At 32.1% G+C, this 19,237-nt stretch overlaps 1 protein-coding gene across 1 annotated transcript; it reads left to right on the top strand.

Moving 5' to 3' along the window:
• The first annotated feature begins 738 nt into the window (after positions 1-738).
• LOC126701494 (probable polygalacturonase) lies at positions 739-5,720 on the top strand. Its single transcript, XM_050399623.1, has 5 exons — positions 739-1,335; positions 2,785-2,905; positions 3,622-3,796; positions 4,327-4,397; positions 4,572-5,720. The coding sequence occupies exons 1-5, from the start codon at positions 871-873 to the stop codon at positions 5,204-5,206; spliced, it is 1,467 nt and encodes a 488-aa protein (XP_050255580.1). The 5' UTR covers positions 739-870; the 3' UTR covers positions 5,207-5,720.
• Positions 5,721-19,237: the final 13,517 nt, after the last annotated feature.

Raw genomic sequence — 19,237 nt, 5'->3', positions numbered from 1 at the left:
TGTACACTGTAGCAGTGGAGCTAAAATTTTTAGATTTAGCTCCACTGCTGGAGCAACATTTTAGCAGCAATGTAGCTATATTATAGCAATATAGCAATATAGCTATACTGCTGCAAATGCTCTAATACAACTCATAGATCGGATCGAAGTCCATTATACATAAACGAAATAAAAATGCTTTTTCTAAATAATTAAAATAAATAAATATTGATAAATAAAAAATATATATATATTTATACCACCGCAAGTTCACTAAAGAGGAAGTTGTTAGACAATCTAGGTACGGAGGACTTTTATCAAAAAAGCAATCAATGTACGGTGGGTGGTGTCTTTTCCTCTTGATCATATTGGGATGCACCACCACGATCACGTGTTCATCATGCAAACCATTGTACATCCAACACATCCTATTACTTCCTTATTTGTTTGTGAGTTTTTTTTTTTTAAAAAAAGTATACTCTTCAAAAGTCTCCCGTGAAGAGCGGCTTCTTTCTTTCTCACCACCTTACCTATAAAAACACCATCATACTTTTTCTTAAATCTCAATCCTCTGCTTTACCCCCCACCAAATCCCCCCAAACCCATCACCCAATCACCCTCCGCCACGTCATAACAGAAACAAATTAAACACAAAGTCAACGCTAAACATCCACCTCCAATTCTTACTCTCGTCCTCACCTGATCACAACCTTTCACACCAGACAAACCGGATCAAAAGCATTTTTCGGTTCAAACTTTCCAAAGCGGACCCCACACACAAAACATTTTAAGACAATATTTCCATATACAAAGAAGAATGCACCGGCACGCGTTTACCATCAAAACAAACTTCCTCTTTTTGCATTCTCAATCACAAATACATTCATACATATGGATTCAAACAAAAACAAACCAATTATCATCATGGCTAACTTTATCAATCCCTCTTCATCATCTTCATGTTCGCGACCTCTTCTTCTCTTCCTCGCTTTCCTCGCGATTCTCCTTCTTCAGTTCTCTAGCAAATCCGTTTTCCCGATACGGTTCGTTTCCGGACCGTCCCGACCCGGTGATGACGTGCCCGTTGACCCGAGGAGCTGTGCCGGGTTTTTCGGACACGTGGGACTGCCGCGGCGGAGGGTGGCGATGTCGATAGCGGAGTTTGGCGGAGTTGGCGACGGGAAAACGTCCAACACCGAAACGTTTCGGAAGGCGGTGCGGTACATGCAAGGTTTCGGTCACAAAGGTGGGTCCCAGCTCAACGTTCCGAAGGGGAAGTGGGTTACTGGGAGCTTTAACCTTACCAGTAATTTCACTCTGTTTCTTGAAGAAGGTGCTGTAATTCTTGGCTCCCAGGCAAGTAAAATACTATTCAATTTGATCACTGTCTTTTTGACTTTTAGTGTTAACGTTTATAATAGGCATTGATGCAATTATATTAGTATAATATTATTTGAATATATATTGATTTGGAATTTTTATTTTATTAGTTGTTGAATCATTAAACTATTAGTTTTACTATTAAATTTCAATAGATATTAAATTAGTTCATGTTTGTTTAGATGTTACTGACATTATAAAATCTACAAATTTTTGTGTTAATAATATTTTAAAATTTTTTAAGCTTTGGAGAAGCAAAATGGTGCATTATATATAGGACACACATTAATCCATCTATTTTTAAAAATATTTTATTGAAAATTGAAAAAGCTGTCAATACTTTTTCAATTTTTGAGAAAATATTTTCAAAAATAATTAATTATTGTGCCCTTAGCGCACACATTAGCAAAATCCTTATATATAACTTGAATGTTGAAAGAAAATTGATAATATTATGACCAGTTTTACAAACTTACAAACTGGTGGAATTATTCAGTTCACCCAGTATACAAAAACATTACATTTTTTTTTCCTCACAAAAGAGTGGACCTTAGATGTGGGTCTATAAGTTGACATTCGACACAGTATAGAACAGAATATGATTGATACTGCTTCAATAACAAAATAAATAAATGTCTTAATTAGTTTTGTGATTCGTAAGTTTGATGTTATAAATTCTTTCTGATGTTATTCTCCATGGAATTAAATTAATTTTGGTTTTTAGTATTGCGTTTGAAAAATTATGTGTATAAAGGGCATTTTATAGCTTTTCGAAATTGAAAAGAAGGGTATCTTTGGGATTAAAGGATCACTAAGCAAAAAGGTGGTCATACTCTTGGTTCACATGCTGATGCCTTTTTTTTTCTATGTGAAAAAAGATTCGGAAAGTTGACATGTGCGGCTATGGGGCCTACCAAAGATTATTTCCGTCAAACTACACGTACATTTTTATAATATGTTTGTGTCAAGTGGTCCTTGTGTGTGTAATTATGACTAAGACTAGTTATTTAGTTATAGTAAAATAATATTAGGTAAAGTAAATTTCGTCTTTAGCTATATTTTTATCCATAATATTATTTGCCCTGCCGTGTATGAGATTGAGAGCAGTTTGAACGTTTGACCTGGGATAATGTCTATTTGCTAGTGTTTGGATTTGATGTATATTTGTTTTGCCCGCTTGCATTTTTTTGTTCTTTTAAATTTGGGGTTGGTTTGATTTTAGTTTCTTAATATAAGATGTTTCAATATTTTGTTAGTCAGTAAACGGGAAAATGGGCTTAATAATGTCATTATTAAATTTAAAATATTCTGAGACCAAAGCTGAACAAACATCATATTCGAGAGGCCAAAAATGCAATATGTTCTCTATTATTTTAGCGTGTTGCTAAAATCATCTTGTTTTTATTTTTATTTTTTCTTTCATAGGACCCGAAAGAATGGCCTATAATAGAACCATTGCCTTCTTATGGAAGAGGGAGAGAACGATTAGGGGGAAGACATATAAGCCTTATACATGGAGATGGTCTCACTAATGTTGTCATTACAGGTACAAGACACCCTTTTTTCTTGAATGGAAATTGTTGTTATTCTGGGGGTAATGTTTAAAGTATGTGATTTGGTAACAAAATGGTACAAGTTTTTGAAAAATTCTACATTTAATTTCATTTGGCATATCCAAAATCGAATGGGACTTATTTTTAAACATTAGTAATCATTTATGTTGGCAAATTTTATTTCGATACTATTTTGTTTTCACTTTTCTGTGACAGTAGACATTGTACAAAAAACTATCATAACCTTCACAAAAGCTTCAAAGTATAGTGGCCCTTTCTATAAGGAAATCTAATGAATCATGAATGCTAGTGGAAACAACTGACCTTTTCAAGATGGAATCACTCTTATATAAATTTTTTTTTTTTTAAGTTAAATGATGAAGTGTTTTTAACTTATCTATTATACGTTTTAGGTGGTGGAAGGAGAATATAAAGCTATCATCCTCTTTTCTAAAAATAAAAAATTTTAAATGAATTATTTTTTAAATAATCATGGTAGGTGTTATGTCAATTTCAATAAAATTGCTTCCGTGACATCTATAGGTTGGCAATAGTTTTTGTGCACAATTTGCAATATCATCTAGTATCTTTGGCCAAACCAAAAGTGTGAAGTATACCTGAATTTTATTTATTTATTTCTTTCTTTATTTTTTAATACAAGCTATCTGCTGTCTCCAATAGATTGTTTATCTGATGATTTGTCTTGCAGGACAGAATGGTACAATTGACGGCCAAGGAAAAATGTGGTGGGAATTATGGTGGAACAGAACATTGGAGCACACTAGAGGCCACCTAGTTGAGCTAATGAACTCTAACAACGTTCTAATTTCAAACCTTACGTTGCTCAATTCTCCATTTTGGACCATTCATCCTGTTTACTGCAGGTTCAGTGTCCGTAGACATTCTCATACCACGTTGTTTCTGTTTCTTCCGTATAGTATATGATATTTGTGTTTGATTACCTCAGATGCTGCTTATTTCTGGTAAAGTAATATGTAATAGCAATATAACCATACATGATTCAATTGTCTTGACCCAATCCAAAAAGACATTGGTTTGACATTCGAACGCGAGCTTAATATTTTTTTCTTTTCTGATATTGAAACCATGCTTCAGTGCCTCTCAATCTCAGAGGTGCAACAAGCAGGTTTCGACATAGGACAACTTTTCTCCCATGTATGAATACATGGTTGCTGCCCCATATCCCCTCACCAAGTTCCCTAGAAGATAGTACCTCATCCCTGTAGGCTTTCTTTGTTCTGAGCTTAATATGGAGCATTTTGACCTTGGATATAAGTTGAAACACTAATATAATCTGATATGAAATACCGAGTATTGACTTGGTTTTTTTTACTTACTACTTTGACATGTTATGCTTGAAATGTACTAAATACTTACTCTGCATTTGTTTCAGTAATGTTGTTATCAAAGACATGACAATTCTGGCTCCTCTCAACGCGCCAAATACCGATGGTATAGATCCAGGTATGGTACATGTTTTCTATTCTTCCTTTTATCCTTGTAATGTGCACTGCATTATGATTTATTAACGAGTTCAGTTAGAGAAAGAAAGAAGACTGTTACATTGGATTCCTGTATTCCTTTTAATTTGCACTGTAATCTATAAATGGTTTTAAAATATTGGATTCAATGGTGCAGACTCAAGCACAAATGTGTGTATTGAAGACTGTTACATCGAGAGTGGGGATGATCTAGTGGCAGTGAAGAGTGGTTGGGACCAATATGGAATCACCATCGCCCGTCCAAGCTCAAACATTATTGTCAGGAGAGTTTCCGGAACTACCCCAACCTGTTCTGGGGTTGGAATAGGTAGTGAGATGTCTGGTGGGATTTCAAATGTAACTATTGAAGATTTGCATGTCTGGGATTCAGCAGCTGGGGTGCGTATAAAATCAGATAAGGGTAGAGGGGGATATATAGCAAATATCAGTATTAGTAACATAACCATGAAGAGAGTAAAGATACCCATAAGGTTCAGTAGAGGAGCTAATGACCACCCTGATGAAGGATGGGATCCCAAAGCTGTTCCAAAAGTAAAGGGTATTTTCATAAGTAATGTGGTTAGTTTAAATTCAACAAAAGCCCCTGTACTGCAGGGCATTGAGGGTGCGTCATTTGAAGAAATATGCTTAAAAAATGTTACAATTCTTGGCCTTGCTCCGTCCAGGACGTGGCAGTGTGAATTTATTTCAGGATTTGCTAGTGAGGTGTTCCCAATGCCATGTCTCCAGTTGCAGAACAATGGCTCTTCATCTTGGTGTTCATACTCATAGCTTCTTTGAACGACTCCTAATTTGTACATCCAGAAAAATTAGGCTTGAATTTGAAGGGTTCACTGGGGACTTAATTCTCAGCTCCTGCTTTGAGAGATTTGAAAAAAATGATCATATAGTTGGCTTGACTGGATTTGGCTTGTGCAGTCCATATAAATTTTTTTTTCTTGACTTGGATGAGTGAGATATCAAGCTGGTGTACCGTGTCCATGGATCTTGCAGAGCACTGCTGGTCGGATATCAGCCTTCAATTTTGACATCAAACCAACAGTCTTGTGAAGTTGAGCTTGGTTGCCTTGATAGATTCTTCTGATGAATTCCAGATTTAATACAGTAAGTAATATTTGCAAACTATTCTTGGATTCTGTTATTCTTTCGTTATTAATTGCTGATGATACACATTCAACATTGAGAGAGACCCAGAATTGAACAAGTACAGAGGTCAATAGCAGAAATTTACCATGTATAGAACTTACAAATCATTCAATTGATTAGTTCATGTTTGTTTTTGAAAGTTTTCCTCTATAACTGCATATGGTTCACCATAAGAAAAAAAAAATTGGCTGAACTCAGATGATTCAAGTTCCTTTTGTACTAATTTAATATAGCAGTTGTCACACAGTAAGAGTTGCGAGGGTGGAAAAACAAGAAGAATGTGTTAGAATGTACTAAGAAAGACAGGAATTATCTACCTGAACTCCCTGAAAAAGGAACAGATAAAATTAGAACCTTTAAAAAGGTTTGGACATCAGGAAAACGAAGCAGAACACAATATGCTTCAGAGCAGAGCTTAGGTTAAGTTTTTTCAACCTAATTATCATCTTCAGACTAAAAGCCATGTCTAACTCTGCGAACTCAAAATTAAGTACTAATCTGCATGCAAGGCATTTAATGTAATCAAATAATCCTGTTAATAAATTAATCAGTCATACTTCTGTGATGTAAATCTACATAAAATAAGATCATAAAGTCCTCTATATTAATATGGATCTTCAACATACTCCCTCTGTTCATGTATGCACTTTACGGTTCAGTTCTGCTTTGGGAGAATTGTATATTCAGAAAGATTAGGCTTGAATTTGAAGGGTTCTCTTGGGAGTTACTTCTCAGCATCCTTCTGTAAGAGAATTGAATCAGTGATCTTATGGTTGGCTTGAATGGATTTGGCTTTTGTAGTCCATATAAATTTGTTTTCTTGACTTTTGTGAGTGAGATATCAAGCTGGTGCACCGTAGAGTTTGCAGAGCACTGCTGGTTGGATATCGGCCTTCAATTTTGACACCAAACCAATAGTATTGTGAAGTTGAACTTGGTTGTCCTGATTGGTTTTCCTGATGATTTCCGGATTTTATACAGTAATTAAGATTTGCAAATTTTTCTATGATTCTGTTATGCTTTCGTTATTAATTACTGATGATATACTTTCGACATTGAGAGAGAGCCAGAACTGAACAAGTACAGAGGTCCATAGCAGAAATATACAATGTATAGAACTTACAATTCATTCAATTGATGAGTTTATGCTCGTATTTGAAATTTGCCTCGGCTGAAATCATCTGATTCAATTACCTTCCGTACTTTCTTAATATAGCAGCTGTCAAGCACTAGGAGTTGTGAGGGTGAAAAAAAAAAAAAACAAGTAGAAGAATGTGATGAACTAAGAAAGACAGGAATTATCCATCTGAAGTCCTTGACAAAAGGAACAAATAGATTAGAACCTTTACAAAAGTTTGGATATCAGGAGAATGAAGCAGAACACAATAGTGGGGAGGAGCAACTGAAAGGGTTAAGGATTGTTAATTTTTTATTTTATTTTTGACAGGAAGGATTGTTAAATTTTTGGTTGATCATGAAAGTAGAAGTCCCCAGTCTATAGTTCTGCACAAATAAAAGTTGCCAACACCTTGATTTCTTCAGCTTGTCTTCTTATGTTAGGTGTTATCTTGTGTAATGTTTGCATATATAGCCTCTCTCACATAAGGATGAATTACATGCTTGTGGAATCTATATCCGCAACCGCCTCTCTCACATAGGGATGAATCCACGCTTGTGGAATCTATATCCATGTGAAAGTAACCTAATATGCAAGATAATAAAGCTTTCTTATGTACTACTAGTAACATATGTCAGACATGCAAGACATGTTGTGTGTATTGTATGCATGCATACTCTGATTGCAAAACTTAAAATTCGTTAAATACTATTGTGTTCTGATGTATGGGTTGGGCTTTGGATTTGGGGAAGATCGGTTTGGTTTGGGTCCATGAATCGGTACTGTGTATTCTGTATTCTGATGTGTCAAGGAGGATGTGTAATTTTTTAATGGTGATTATTAATGCACACCGTATTGCACACGATCAGACATCATACACACAAAAAATTGAAATGTATGTTTGATGTGAGTAATAGACAGTGTGGAAAAAACACTGCCCATTTTTTAATATTGAAAAATGGTGCACATCACTTAAAAAATGTAATTTCATTTCAACATTAGTCACATAGTAAAAAAAACCCATAGAAGTTAGCAAAATGACCGATATTATTCATTTTAAACTTCATAATCAAAAGTGCTTAGTGAATTTCAAGGACTAGCAATGTATTTTGGCCTTAAAATTTTATTAATGTAAAAGGTAAAAACATTTATTAAGTATATGTGAGAATAAAAAAAATAAATTATCATTTTTTATAATAAAAAAGAGAGAAAGTTAATGACTTATCTAAACCAACAACAAGCCACATTGAAAAGCCAAATTAAAAAGAGCAATGGTATAAGAGTAATTTCCCAATTAAAAATACTGCCTCATCAACCGTAGTAATGCCTTGTTGACCGTGACAATCCCTGACCGGCTTGCAAGGATGGGAGCTGATCTTGATGTAACTGATTTTTTTTTTTTTTTTTTTTTTTTTTGACCCACTGGATGTGGTGGCTGAAATGCTGGCTAGAGATAAAGCTGGCCTTGTTTGTTGTAATAGACTTGTTGTTCGTTAGTTAATTCCAAGCGTCGTTTACTCAAAAAAAAAAAAAAAAAAAACATATCACATCAGGAACTTTCCAAGAGGCCAACAACCTCACTTCTGATAATAGAATCAACACAGGGATATTTCCTATTGTTGGAGACATGCATATTTCCTGTTGTAGTTGATTAACATAAAGGATTGGCTGAGGCTGTATGTGACAATTGTAGTGCATACTACAATATTGCAGAAGCTGTTTCACGGCTAGAAGGTTTGCGAAATTTTTTTTCAAATTGTTTAATATGTTTTTAACTTTATCTTCTCTTGGATTGGTTTTTATTATGCAACTAATTACTGTTGTTTAAACTTGTAGAAGAGATCTCCGGCCTTTGATATTACATTCTTGAGATAATTACACTTTACCCACCTATGGTTTGCCTCTAATTTGATTTGCCTACTCGTGATTTAAATTTTAACACTTTACCCACCTGTGATTCTCATCATTATTGTGCCGTAATCCACCTCTCTCTCATTGTTATTCTAACACATATTATGTAAAAAACAAAAGGCGAAACAGATCAAAACACTCTCACTCAAATCTTAAACATGAAGAACATGAAGAGCATACCCAAATTTTGAAACTTGAGTTGGCTAAACCCAAAACATGAAAATTAACCAAAAACTAAACCCAGATTTTTCTGCTTTTTATGTTCAAACTAATTGTACCCAAACTAAACCCACAATCATGTTCTGGGTTTAGTGAGTCTGAAGAAAAGTAGAAGAACATACCCAAAAACTAAACCTAGAAATCTTGAAGATTAACCAAAAATTAAACCCATAAATTTTGAACATAACCCACAACCACTGCAACTGAAGATTAAAACCAAATCAAACACACCACAAATTTCTTTAGGCAATGTGGGTCTCTACGTATCATTTCATTGGCCAAGAACAAGCTTTCTAGGAAGATACCAGACAGTTTGAGCTCGTGTTCAACTCTTGCGTCTATTAAGTTTTCGTCGAATTAGTTTTCGAGGTCTTTACCATCTGGGATTTGGTCTTTGAATGGGCTTAGATCGCTGGATTTATCGGATAACTCCTTGGAGGGTGAGATTCCAAAGGGTATTGAAGGTTCGAATAATCTGAGAGCCATTAACTTGGGTTGGAACCAGTTCTCTGGGAAGGTTCCTGATCGCATTGGAAGTTCTTCCGAGTAACCATAAAAATCAGATTGTATTCCTTCATCCGTGCAGTGGTATCAGTCTATTGATCAGAGCCTTGCAATGGACCAAAGAGTGGAGTAGATAGATAGATAAGACTATGGAATCTCTTTATGTTGGGCAAAAGAACCTATTGAACCAGATTATAGAAATGTTTGGGAACGATGATGCATGGGGGTTTAGTTTTTGGGTATGTTCTTTTACTTTTCTTCAGACTCACTAAACCCAGAACATGATTGTGGGTTTAGTTTGGGTACAATTAGTTTAAACATGAAAAACAGAAAAATCTAGGTTTAGTTTTTGGTTAATCTTCATGTTCTGGGTTTAATGAGCCAATTCAAGTTTCAAAATTTGGGTATGCTCTTCATGTTCTTCATGTTTAAGATTTGAGTGAGAGTGTTTTGATCTGTTTGGGCTTTTATTTTTTACATAATATGTGTTAGAGTAATGGTGAGGAAGAGGTGGGTTACGGCACAGTAACAGTGAGAATCACAGGTGGGTAAAGTGTCAAAATTTAAATCACGGGTAGGCAAATCAAATTAGAGACAAACTACAGGTAGGTAAAGTGTAATTATCCCTACATTCTTTTTATCCGCATATGGACTCATGCTGTGGTGCAAGCTTTTCATAACACATCATTTTAGACGTCCAAATTCCAATATCAATTTGTATGTTTATATATATATATATATATATATATATATACTAGCCTCATCACATGTGCTTCGCACGTGCGATGAAACTTTTTTTATAACAAAAAAAACTTATGTTTTTATTTTTTATATATAATTTTTAATTTGAGAATCTGATTTATAAGTGAATAAAGTAATTTGAAAATCAACAATAAAGTAAACCTATTTTTAGGCAATGTTTTAGTGGGATTAGAGTTATATTTTTACAGGATTGTCTTTTAGTTTATCTTTACATAAACATAGGGATGTGGGGGGCTTTTTTGAACAAAAAAAAAAAAAAAAATGAGAAATCAAAACAGGAAAAGTCCCTTAAATAGTAGTGTATATATATATATATATATATATATATTGGTAGAAAACTATTACTTAAATAAAAAAATTAACTAATTAAGCAAACAAAATGTTAATGGTTTTTCTCTTAACACATTCTCCTATCCTGAATGTCCAGATAGATCAGTATTAATCATAGACATTTGTCTGCTCTTAATTCTTGTTACCAGGGCCAATGGCATCTCTATCAAGTGGCCCATGGCAAACAAAATCTGAATCATTTGCACGGCGCCTACCTTTATAAAACGAGGATTTTACTCATGGATATCCTAAATATTTTTAGAAATTTTTTTATGGAAAAAGAAAAATAATTGATTTTTTTTTACAATTATTTTCTATTTTTTTATAAAAATAGTACCAAAACTTTTAAGAATTGTTTATTAACAAATACTCTAAAAATACTTGTTAACTGGACTCATAAATATATACATGAAATCGAACAGCACAATTGCAGTTGTTAACGGTTAAGTCTATAACTTCGACGAGGCAATATACACCTACCTTCCCCATAATTTACATGACCAAATCAACACCAATACCTTTAAGAATCAAAATAAGAAAATAAAATTAGAAACTTGACAACCTTCAATAGAAAATAAAGGTTTTTTAGAGCACCTTATTTGTATCCATCTGGAACCTTTCTGCTCAGATGTCTTATCATATAAGGCAAACCAAATGATTAAATACGTGGCTTGCTTTGTATGTGGTAGTGGTACTAGTTAAGCCAGAGCTAATAGGTCCCAAAGTTCTCAACCCTCATTATACATTGATCTCAAACCTCAATGGTAACAGGATAAAAATCAAATTCCAAGGATGTCCCTTGTCCCTTGTGTCTTGTATATATGTGCTTTATAGTTTATACTACCCTTCCCAACCCAACTAGTGAGATCCAAACTTTTGACAACGGCAACGGCAAGACTAATAAGATTGAAGTTTCTTAAAAAGAAAAAGTGATCGGATGCTCTAAAGGTATCAATTTAAGAAGTATTTTTAAAAAAATTGTATAAAAAAATAAAAAAATAATTAATTTTTTATATTTTTTATAAAAGTGATATTAAAACTTTTCTAAAATGGTAAATATCTTGAAGGCACCCATTAACCGAATATTTTTTAAATAGTGCTATGACTACAACTTATTTTTGTCACAATTTGTTGAAAGTCAAAACTTAGGTATAATACCTTATGTGCTATTTCTTAAGTTTACCTCTTAAAATCCAGTCATGTGCTACTTAACTAAAATAATACACTTCCATTCTATGAGAAAAAAAATCTATATGACAGAATTTTAAGAGAAAAAACTAAGAAACAACACCTAAGTACTGTACCTAAGTTTTGCCCTTTATTGACATGCCTTATAAAATTATTTTTATATAGACCTATCACATTTTCTCTACCAATCACAGTTAGGGCCAGCCCTAAGCCTAGGCCACTTAGGCCATCACCTAGTGCCTTTGCAAGAGAAAGGCCCCCAAATTTTATTTCAATACTATTATGTTTTCACTTCTCTGTGACAGCAGACATTATACAAAAAAAAAAAAACTATCATAACCTTCACAAAAGCTTCAAAGTATAGTGGCCCTTTCTATAAGGAAATCTAATGAATCATGAATTGCTAGTGGAAACAACTGACCTTTTCAAGATGGAATTGCTCTTATATAATTTTTTTTTTTTAAAAGTCAAATGATGAAGTTTTTTAACTTATCTATACGTATTAGGCAGTGGAAGGAGAATCTAAAGCCATCATCCTCTTTTCTGAAAATAAAAATTTTCAAATGAATTATTTTTTAAATAATCATAGTAGTTGTTATGTCAATTTCAATAAAATTGATTCTGTGCCATCTATAGGCTGGCAATAGTTTTTGTGCACAATTTGCTGTATCATCTCGTATCTTTGATCCCACCAAAACTTGTGAAGTATACCTGAATTTCAAGGGCTAGCAATGTATTTTGGCCTTAAAATTTTATTAATGTAAAAGGTAAAAAACTTTTATTAAGTATATGTGAGAATAAAAAATAAATAAAAATTTTTTATAATAAAAAAGAGAGAAAATTAATGACTTATCTAAACCAACAACAAGCCACTTTGAAAAGCCAAATTAATTAAAAAGAGCAATGGAATAAGAGTAATTTCTCAATTAAAAATACTGCCATATATCAACCATAGTAATGCCTTGTTGACCGTGACAATCCCTAACACACTCGATCTCAAACATATCACATCAGGAACTTTCCAAGAGGCCAACAACCTCACTTCTGATAATAGAATCAACACAGGGATATTTCCTATTGTTGGAGACATGCATATTTCCTATTGTGGTTGATTAACATAAAGGATTGGCTGAGGCTGTGTGTGACAATTGTAGTGCATACGACAATATATTGCAGAAGCTGTTTCACGGCTAGAAGGTTTGCGAAATTTTTTTTTTCAAATTGGTTAATATGTTTTTAACTTTATCTTCTCTTGGATTGATTTTTATTATGCAGACTAATTACTGTTGTTTAAACTTGTAGAAGAGATCTCCGGCCATTGATATTACATTCTTTTTATCCGCTTATGGACTCATGCTGTGGTGCAAGCTTTGGATAACACATCATTTTAGACCTCCAAATTCCAATATCAATTTGTATGTTTATATATATATATATATATATATATATATATACTAGCTTCATCACATGTGCTTTGCGAGTGCGATGAAACTTTTTTTGTAGCAAAAAAAACTTGTGTTTTTATTTTTTATATATAATTTTTATTTTGAGAATCTAATTTATAAGTGGATAAAGTAATTTGAAAATCAATAAGAGAGTGACCCTATATTTTAGGTAATGTTTTAGTGGGAGCTATAGTTGTATTTTTACCAGATTGTTCTTTAGTTTGTCTTTGCATAAACATAGGGGTGTGGGGGGCTTTTTTGAACCAAAAAAAAAAAATGAGGAATCAAAATAGGAAAAGTCCCTTAAATAGTAGTGTGTATATATATATATATATATTTTGGTAGAAAACTATTACTTAATAAAAAAATTTAACTAATTAAGCAAACAAAACGTTAATGGTTTTTCTCTTAACACATTCTCCTCCGGAATGCCCAGATAGATCAGTATTAATCATAGACATTTGTCTGCTCTTAATTCTTGTTACAAGGATCAGTATTAATCATAGACATTTGTCTGCTCTTAATTCTTGTTATCAGGACCAATGGCATCTCTATCAAGTGGCCCACTTCAAACAAAATCTGAATCATTTGCACGGCGCCTATCTTTATAAAAATAGGATTTTACTCATGGATATCCTAAATATTTTTAGAAATTTTTTTATGGAAAAAGAAAAATAATTGATTTTTTTTTTATAAAAATAGTATCAAAACTTTTAAAAATTATTTATTAACAAATACTCTAAAAATACTTGTTAACTGGACTCATAAATATATACATGAAATCAAACAACACAATTGCAATTGTTAACGGTTAAGTCTATAACTTCGACGAGGTAATATACACCTACCTTCCCCATAATTTACATGACCAAATCAACACCAATACCTTTAAGAATCAAAATAAGAAAATAAAATTAGAAACTTGAGAACCTTCAATAGAAAATAAAGGTTTTTTTTAGAGAATATTACTTGTATCCATCTGGAACCTTTCTGCTCAGATGTCTTATTATATAAGGCAAACCAAATGGTTAAATACGTGGCTTGCTTTTTATGTGGTAGTAGTACTAGTTGAGCCAGAGCTCATAGGCCCCAAAGTTCTCAACCCTCATTATACATTGATCTCAAACCTCAATGGTAATAGGATAAAAATCAAATTCCAAGGTTGTCCCTTTTGTCTTTTATATATGTGCTTTATACTACCTAACCCAACTAGTGAGATCAAAACTTTTGACTACGGCAACGGCAAGACTAATAAGATTGAAGTTTCTTAAAAGGAAAAAGTGATCGGACGCTCTAAAGGTATTAATTTAAGAAATATGTTTAGAATTTTTTTATACATAAAAAAAAAAAAAAAAAAAAAAAAACAATGTGCCGTGTACGGAAATTATGGGAGCATTATAGGAATGCAAAATGTGCCGTGTAAGAATATCTTCTGACAAAATAGACTATAGACGCGTTAAAGTCTCATAAATTTATGTTTAAAAAGAGATAAAAGTATTACTTGTACACCAAGATTATTGGTAACTTATTTTGAATAACAAGAAAAATGTATGGTATGAACAATGTGCTACAATAGTCTTTTATAAAAACAATTTAGTGTCGGTTGTGATATGAAAGTGAGTATGTTTTAATATACTTGTCTCTCATAAAAAGGTTTTTGGTGGGAATATATATATAAAATAACAGAAGTACTAATTAATAAATAAATAATAGAATAAATCTGTGAACATACTAGAGCATGCACATACGTGTGTGGCATTTAGCACTTGGCACATATAACCTTTTCTTGTAGGGTTTTGAATCAAATTCAATTTCCTTTCATTTCCTCCCAACATTTTTAATTAAATTCTCCATAATATAATAGATATTTGCATTTAGTTATTTTGTTGTATCGTAGAAGTGAAATGCTTGTAACCCAGTGGTAAACTCTTTCAAAATAGAAACAATTATCATCACTTTAAAATAAAATATTCCATTCATGCTTTAAAGTCGCAAATGTTTTTCTAAATACCATCTTCCTACTCAATACTCATAATTCTCAACTTTTGTCAAGTTATGGCTTTGTTTTTCTTTTATTTAAGAGAGAAATCATGATTTTATGCACTCAGTACCCATGACCCACGTAGAAAATGTTTTCCCAGCGTCCAAAAAGCCTTCAGCTGAATATAGCGAAAGCAGTCAATCAGTCACCAACAATTCGGAAACATTTTTTTTTTTTTTTTTTAAATAAATGAAGCAGTCATCACCAACTTCAATTTATTAGGAAAAGAAGATCTTCAGACAAAGGAGTTCTAAAATTCCATCCGACATTACAAAAGCCAAAATAATATAAATTTAACCATTATAACCTCCTGCAGTGTTTAAATTTTCTTATTTTTTAATGTTTGGTTTGGCGGAAGGGGAAATTAAACGTACAAAAGAAAAAGAATGGTGTGAGGAATATATATTTATATATGTATGTCTCGGGCCCACCCAGAATATCATATTTCAGAAATTTAGAAGTGCAAGGAATCAAACAAGGGATAATAATTAATATAATTTTGTTTTAAAACCTTTTATTTTGTCGTTTAACTTACTTTTGATTTTCTCTCTCATAAAATGTTAACTAGTGTCCATGCAAATAGCTTGTAAATAACCGGTTAGTATTATGTTTCATATCTATGCACAGGAGCCTACTTATTTGTGAAGTAAATTAAAATAATTTTATAAAATCTTAAATTGATTAAGAAACTACATCATTGCATGATTTGCTATTGTATGACTTCAATTTGTATTACAATTTGATGAAGAAGTCATTACTTGAAAGACCAAAAAATATTAAAGAATCAAATTATTCACTGCTTAGAAATTATTGAAACAAAACAAAATATATATGACTAAACAATAGAGAAATATAAAAGAAAAATGGGTTACATTCAAAAGAATAATTTCAATTATTGCAAGTTTTTTTATCTTGTAAAAAACGGCTAAAGAAAAACGGCTAAAGAGAGTTTGGTGGTTTTTGTACAAAAATTACTTTTTAAAAACACAGGAAAAACCATAAAATATATATATATATATATATATATATTTTTTTTTTTTAAAAGTAGAGGAGAAGAAAATAACATAAGAATAGCTCATAGCTCTACTTAGCTTTAAAAAAAAATATTGGGGTTTGCATTGCTTTTATAGTGTTCATGATTAACCATGTAAAGTTTGAATTTAAGTTAGACTTGTTAGAAAGATAGAGTTTCACTCCTTGTTAAGTTTGGACTAAACAAAAATAATTTTATTTAAATATTGTGCTGACGTGGAAAATTATGAGAGTTTCAGATGTTTCGGTTATATATATAGATTACTCCTACGTTCTACCTATGATCAATTACTTACTCAAAGTTTTTTTTGTCATCTTTTGCCAAGGGACCAGTATTAATCGGGAAAGTTTTAAAACACTCACGTCAGTGCTTGTATTATAAAAAAAATGATCAAGTCAAAAGGGTAAATTACAAAGTACATCCCTGAAATTTGGAGTTGTTTGGATTTTACATCCAAAATTTTAGAAATTTGATTTTATCCCCCTCCCCCCAAAGTTTGGTTTTGTTACCAATTCGACCCACTTAGTTAGATAGATTTTGCTATTAAGTGACATCATATTGTTGACGGTTTTTTTTTTTTTTTTTTTGGCCAAATCAGTCTCAAAACAATGCTGTTTTGCCTAAAGTGATAACACAAAAGTTGAAGTTTTATACGACATCGTTTAGCCAAACTCAAAAATCAAAAATTAAAACCCACGGTGAAGGTGAAGGCAAACCTCCCTAACCCAGCACCTTTGCTTAAACCCAGACCTCCCTAACCTAGTTCCTCAGCTGGTGTGAACCCACCAAGTTCAAAATTTAATCACATTAGGTTATGCAAAGTTGTGTAAAAATACATGGTTACTACAATAATGTGTTAATTTAAATAGACACTTTATTTGTCATTTAGTTTTTTTATTCTTTTTTTACATATCCTGAGGATAAAGGAAGAGAGTAGATGATGGTTTCTTGTGTGTGAAGAAATAGAAACAATTAAAAAAAATCAATAAAAATAATATTTTAATGAAATGTAGTATAAAATAAATGATCTGATGTAAAGTGTTTTGAAAAATGAATATTTAAAAAAAAAAAAAAAAGTAAATTCTTATACTAAAATATTCATAAATTTTTACATGATCTGATGCAAATGCTCTTAGTTGTCCTCATACTTAATTTCGATTATTGCTTGAAGACTCAAATCTGAATGCTTGGATTTCTCTCTATGTAGTACTGTCTGACCACGGCAGAGTCCAATATCAATTTTTTTTTTTTTCTTGTTTTGAGAAAATTTGTCTTGAAGAATTCTTAGATAAACTTCAACCAGTAAAGGCTGAGATTTTTGAGATCGAGGCTGAGAATTATTAGAGTAGGATTTTTTTTGCATTACTTACCTCAATCTGGACCTAGCTATAAATCATCAACACAAAATTTGCTTATAACTTTCAACAAGTAACATGGGAGCTGACATGTAAATTTCAATTGCCAATACATTCCAAGCCGTTGTCAATAGTGTATTTATAGAAATGTAATATTAGAAAGTATGATTTATTACTTTACTTTGAAACGGTAGGGAAAAGAAATCATCTGATTAATTCATTTTGTATCTTAGATTCAATGTTACAAATTCAAAGACAATTCACATAAAATAAAATATTGATTATGAAATAGATTTTCTTAATTTCGCTTGAAATTGAGAGGATGATACACAACTTAAAATGTAGAGGATGACTCACAATAAAGTGGGTGGCTAAACAACACGTATATAGCTAGTTTTCAAAAATGATTTTGATTTACTAGTAACATCTATCTAGGATTGTAAATAAGTCGAGTTGAATCAAGTATTAAAAATTCATAATTGTTCTATTTATCTTTGTTTGTCTGTTTAGACCCCTTAAAAATAGATTAGTTTAACCTAATGAATTAGCCAAGTATTTACTTAGGTTAATTATAAGATCTAGGTTAAATACATATAAACATTTTGCTTAGTGCAGAAAAGTAAAGAAAACAGTAATATGATGACCTAGGATAACCAATGAAACCAATCGTTTCAGGTAAAAACTTTGGGAGGATTTAATCTAGCTATCTCCAAGGTAAGTACAAATCCACTATGATAAAATAGAAGATTACAATAGATTTAAACCCTAAATCTAAAACTATTTCAAGTAGAACTTACTAACATGACCACGTGCAACTCCAACTCCACGAACTCTTCTATCTTGGATTTGCTGAGCACAAACTCCCACGTTTGTGATTTTGAGATTCCATTCAAAGGTTTTAGATCACTATCAGTAGTTGATTTTTTGCAGCAACTTGGTTCCACCAGTTCTAGATTGTAGATCTCTTGATCCTGCAGATGCTTGTTGAGTTAGAAGGTATAAAACCTCTCAGATCTCATAGGAGTAAATCACAAGACTTTCATGATCTTCTAAAACATAGTTAGAGTTTTCCTTTTATACCCATAAGTGTTTTACTTGAAACCCTAAACGTTTTTGTAGTGTTTGGATTGAAATAGAATTCTACAGAAAATCCTGTCTATGATTTTTGATCGGTCAAGGCTTAAGTTCGATCGGTCGAACTTCAGTACTGAAAGTAAAATCTTCTTTCTGCAACTTCAATGTTCTTGAATCCAAACTTGTACTATCATGAGCAATGTCTAATACATAATCTAGACATGTTTTTATCTCGGTTTGCCAGCATACATAAAAATAGAAATATAAATATTTAATCCTAAACATTTAGAACCTAATAATCTTTATTCGAACATGTGCCAAGTTCTAGTTTATCACCAAGTTAAATTACATTTTCAGACTTATAGTTCATTTTCTTGTCGAACAAATTTGAGTTTGCTCAAGAGTTACTAAATTAATTTATTCATTCTCACATATTGTATATACCATGATTAATTTTTTTTTTCTTATCCTTTTACAAATCTATGGAATTAATTAATAACTAAATTATAGTTGAAAGTTATATTATTTGAGTTGATTACATAAAATAATTTTTGTTTATGAACTTATAAAAATTATATTCACCAATGTTGTATTATTAAAAATTATATATATAATTTTACCATTAAAGAGACTTTTTATCAATAAATTACAAATAATAGTTTGATGTCATTCAAACT

Source organism: Quercus robur, chromosome 10 (assembly GCF_932294415.1).
Source record: "Quercus robur chromosome 10, dhQueRobu3.1, whole genome shotgun sequence".
In the NCBI taxonomy this organism is placed as follows: Eukaryota; Viridiplantae; Streptophyta; class Magnoliopsida; order Fagales; family Fagaceae; genus Quercus; species Quercus robur.
Note: the sequence above shows the minus strand (reverse complement) of the source record. Positions and strands in the feature narration are given on the sequence as shown.

Bases quoted from the DNA above. Each gene is read 5' to 3' on its own strand.
- LOC126701494 (XM_050399623.1), top strand. From the start codon at position 871: ATGGATTCAAACAAAAACAAACCAATTATCATCATGGCTAACTTTATC. The intron at 2,906-3,621 runs GTACAAGACACC...TTTGTCTTGCAG, and splicing joins CACTAATGTTGTCATTACAG to GACAGAATGGTACAATTGAC. The intron at 4,398-4,571 runs GTATGGTACATG...TCAATGGTGCAG, and splicing joins TACCGATGGTATAGATCCAG to ACTCAAGCACAAATGTGTGT.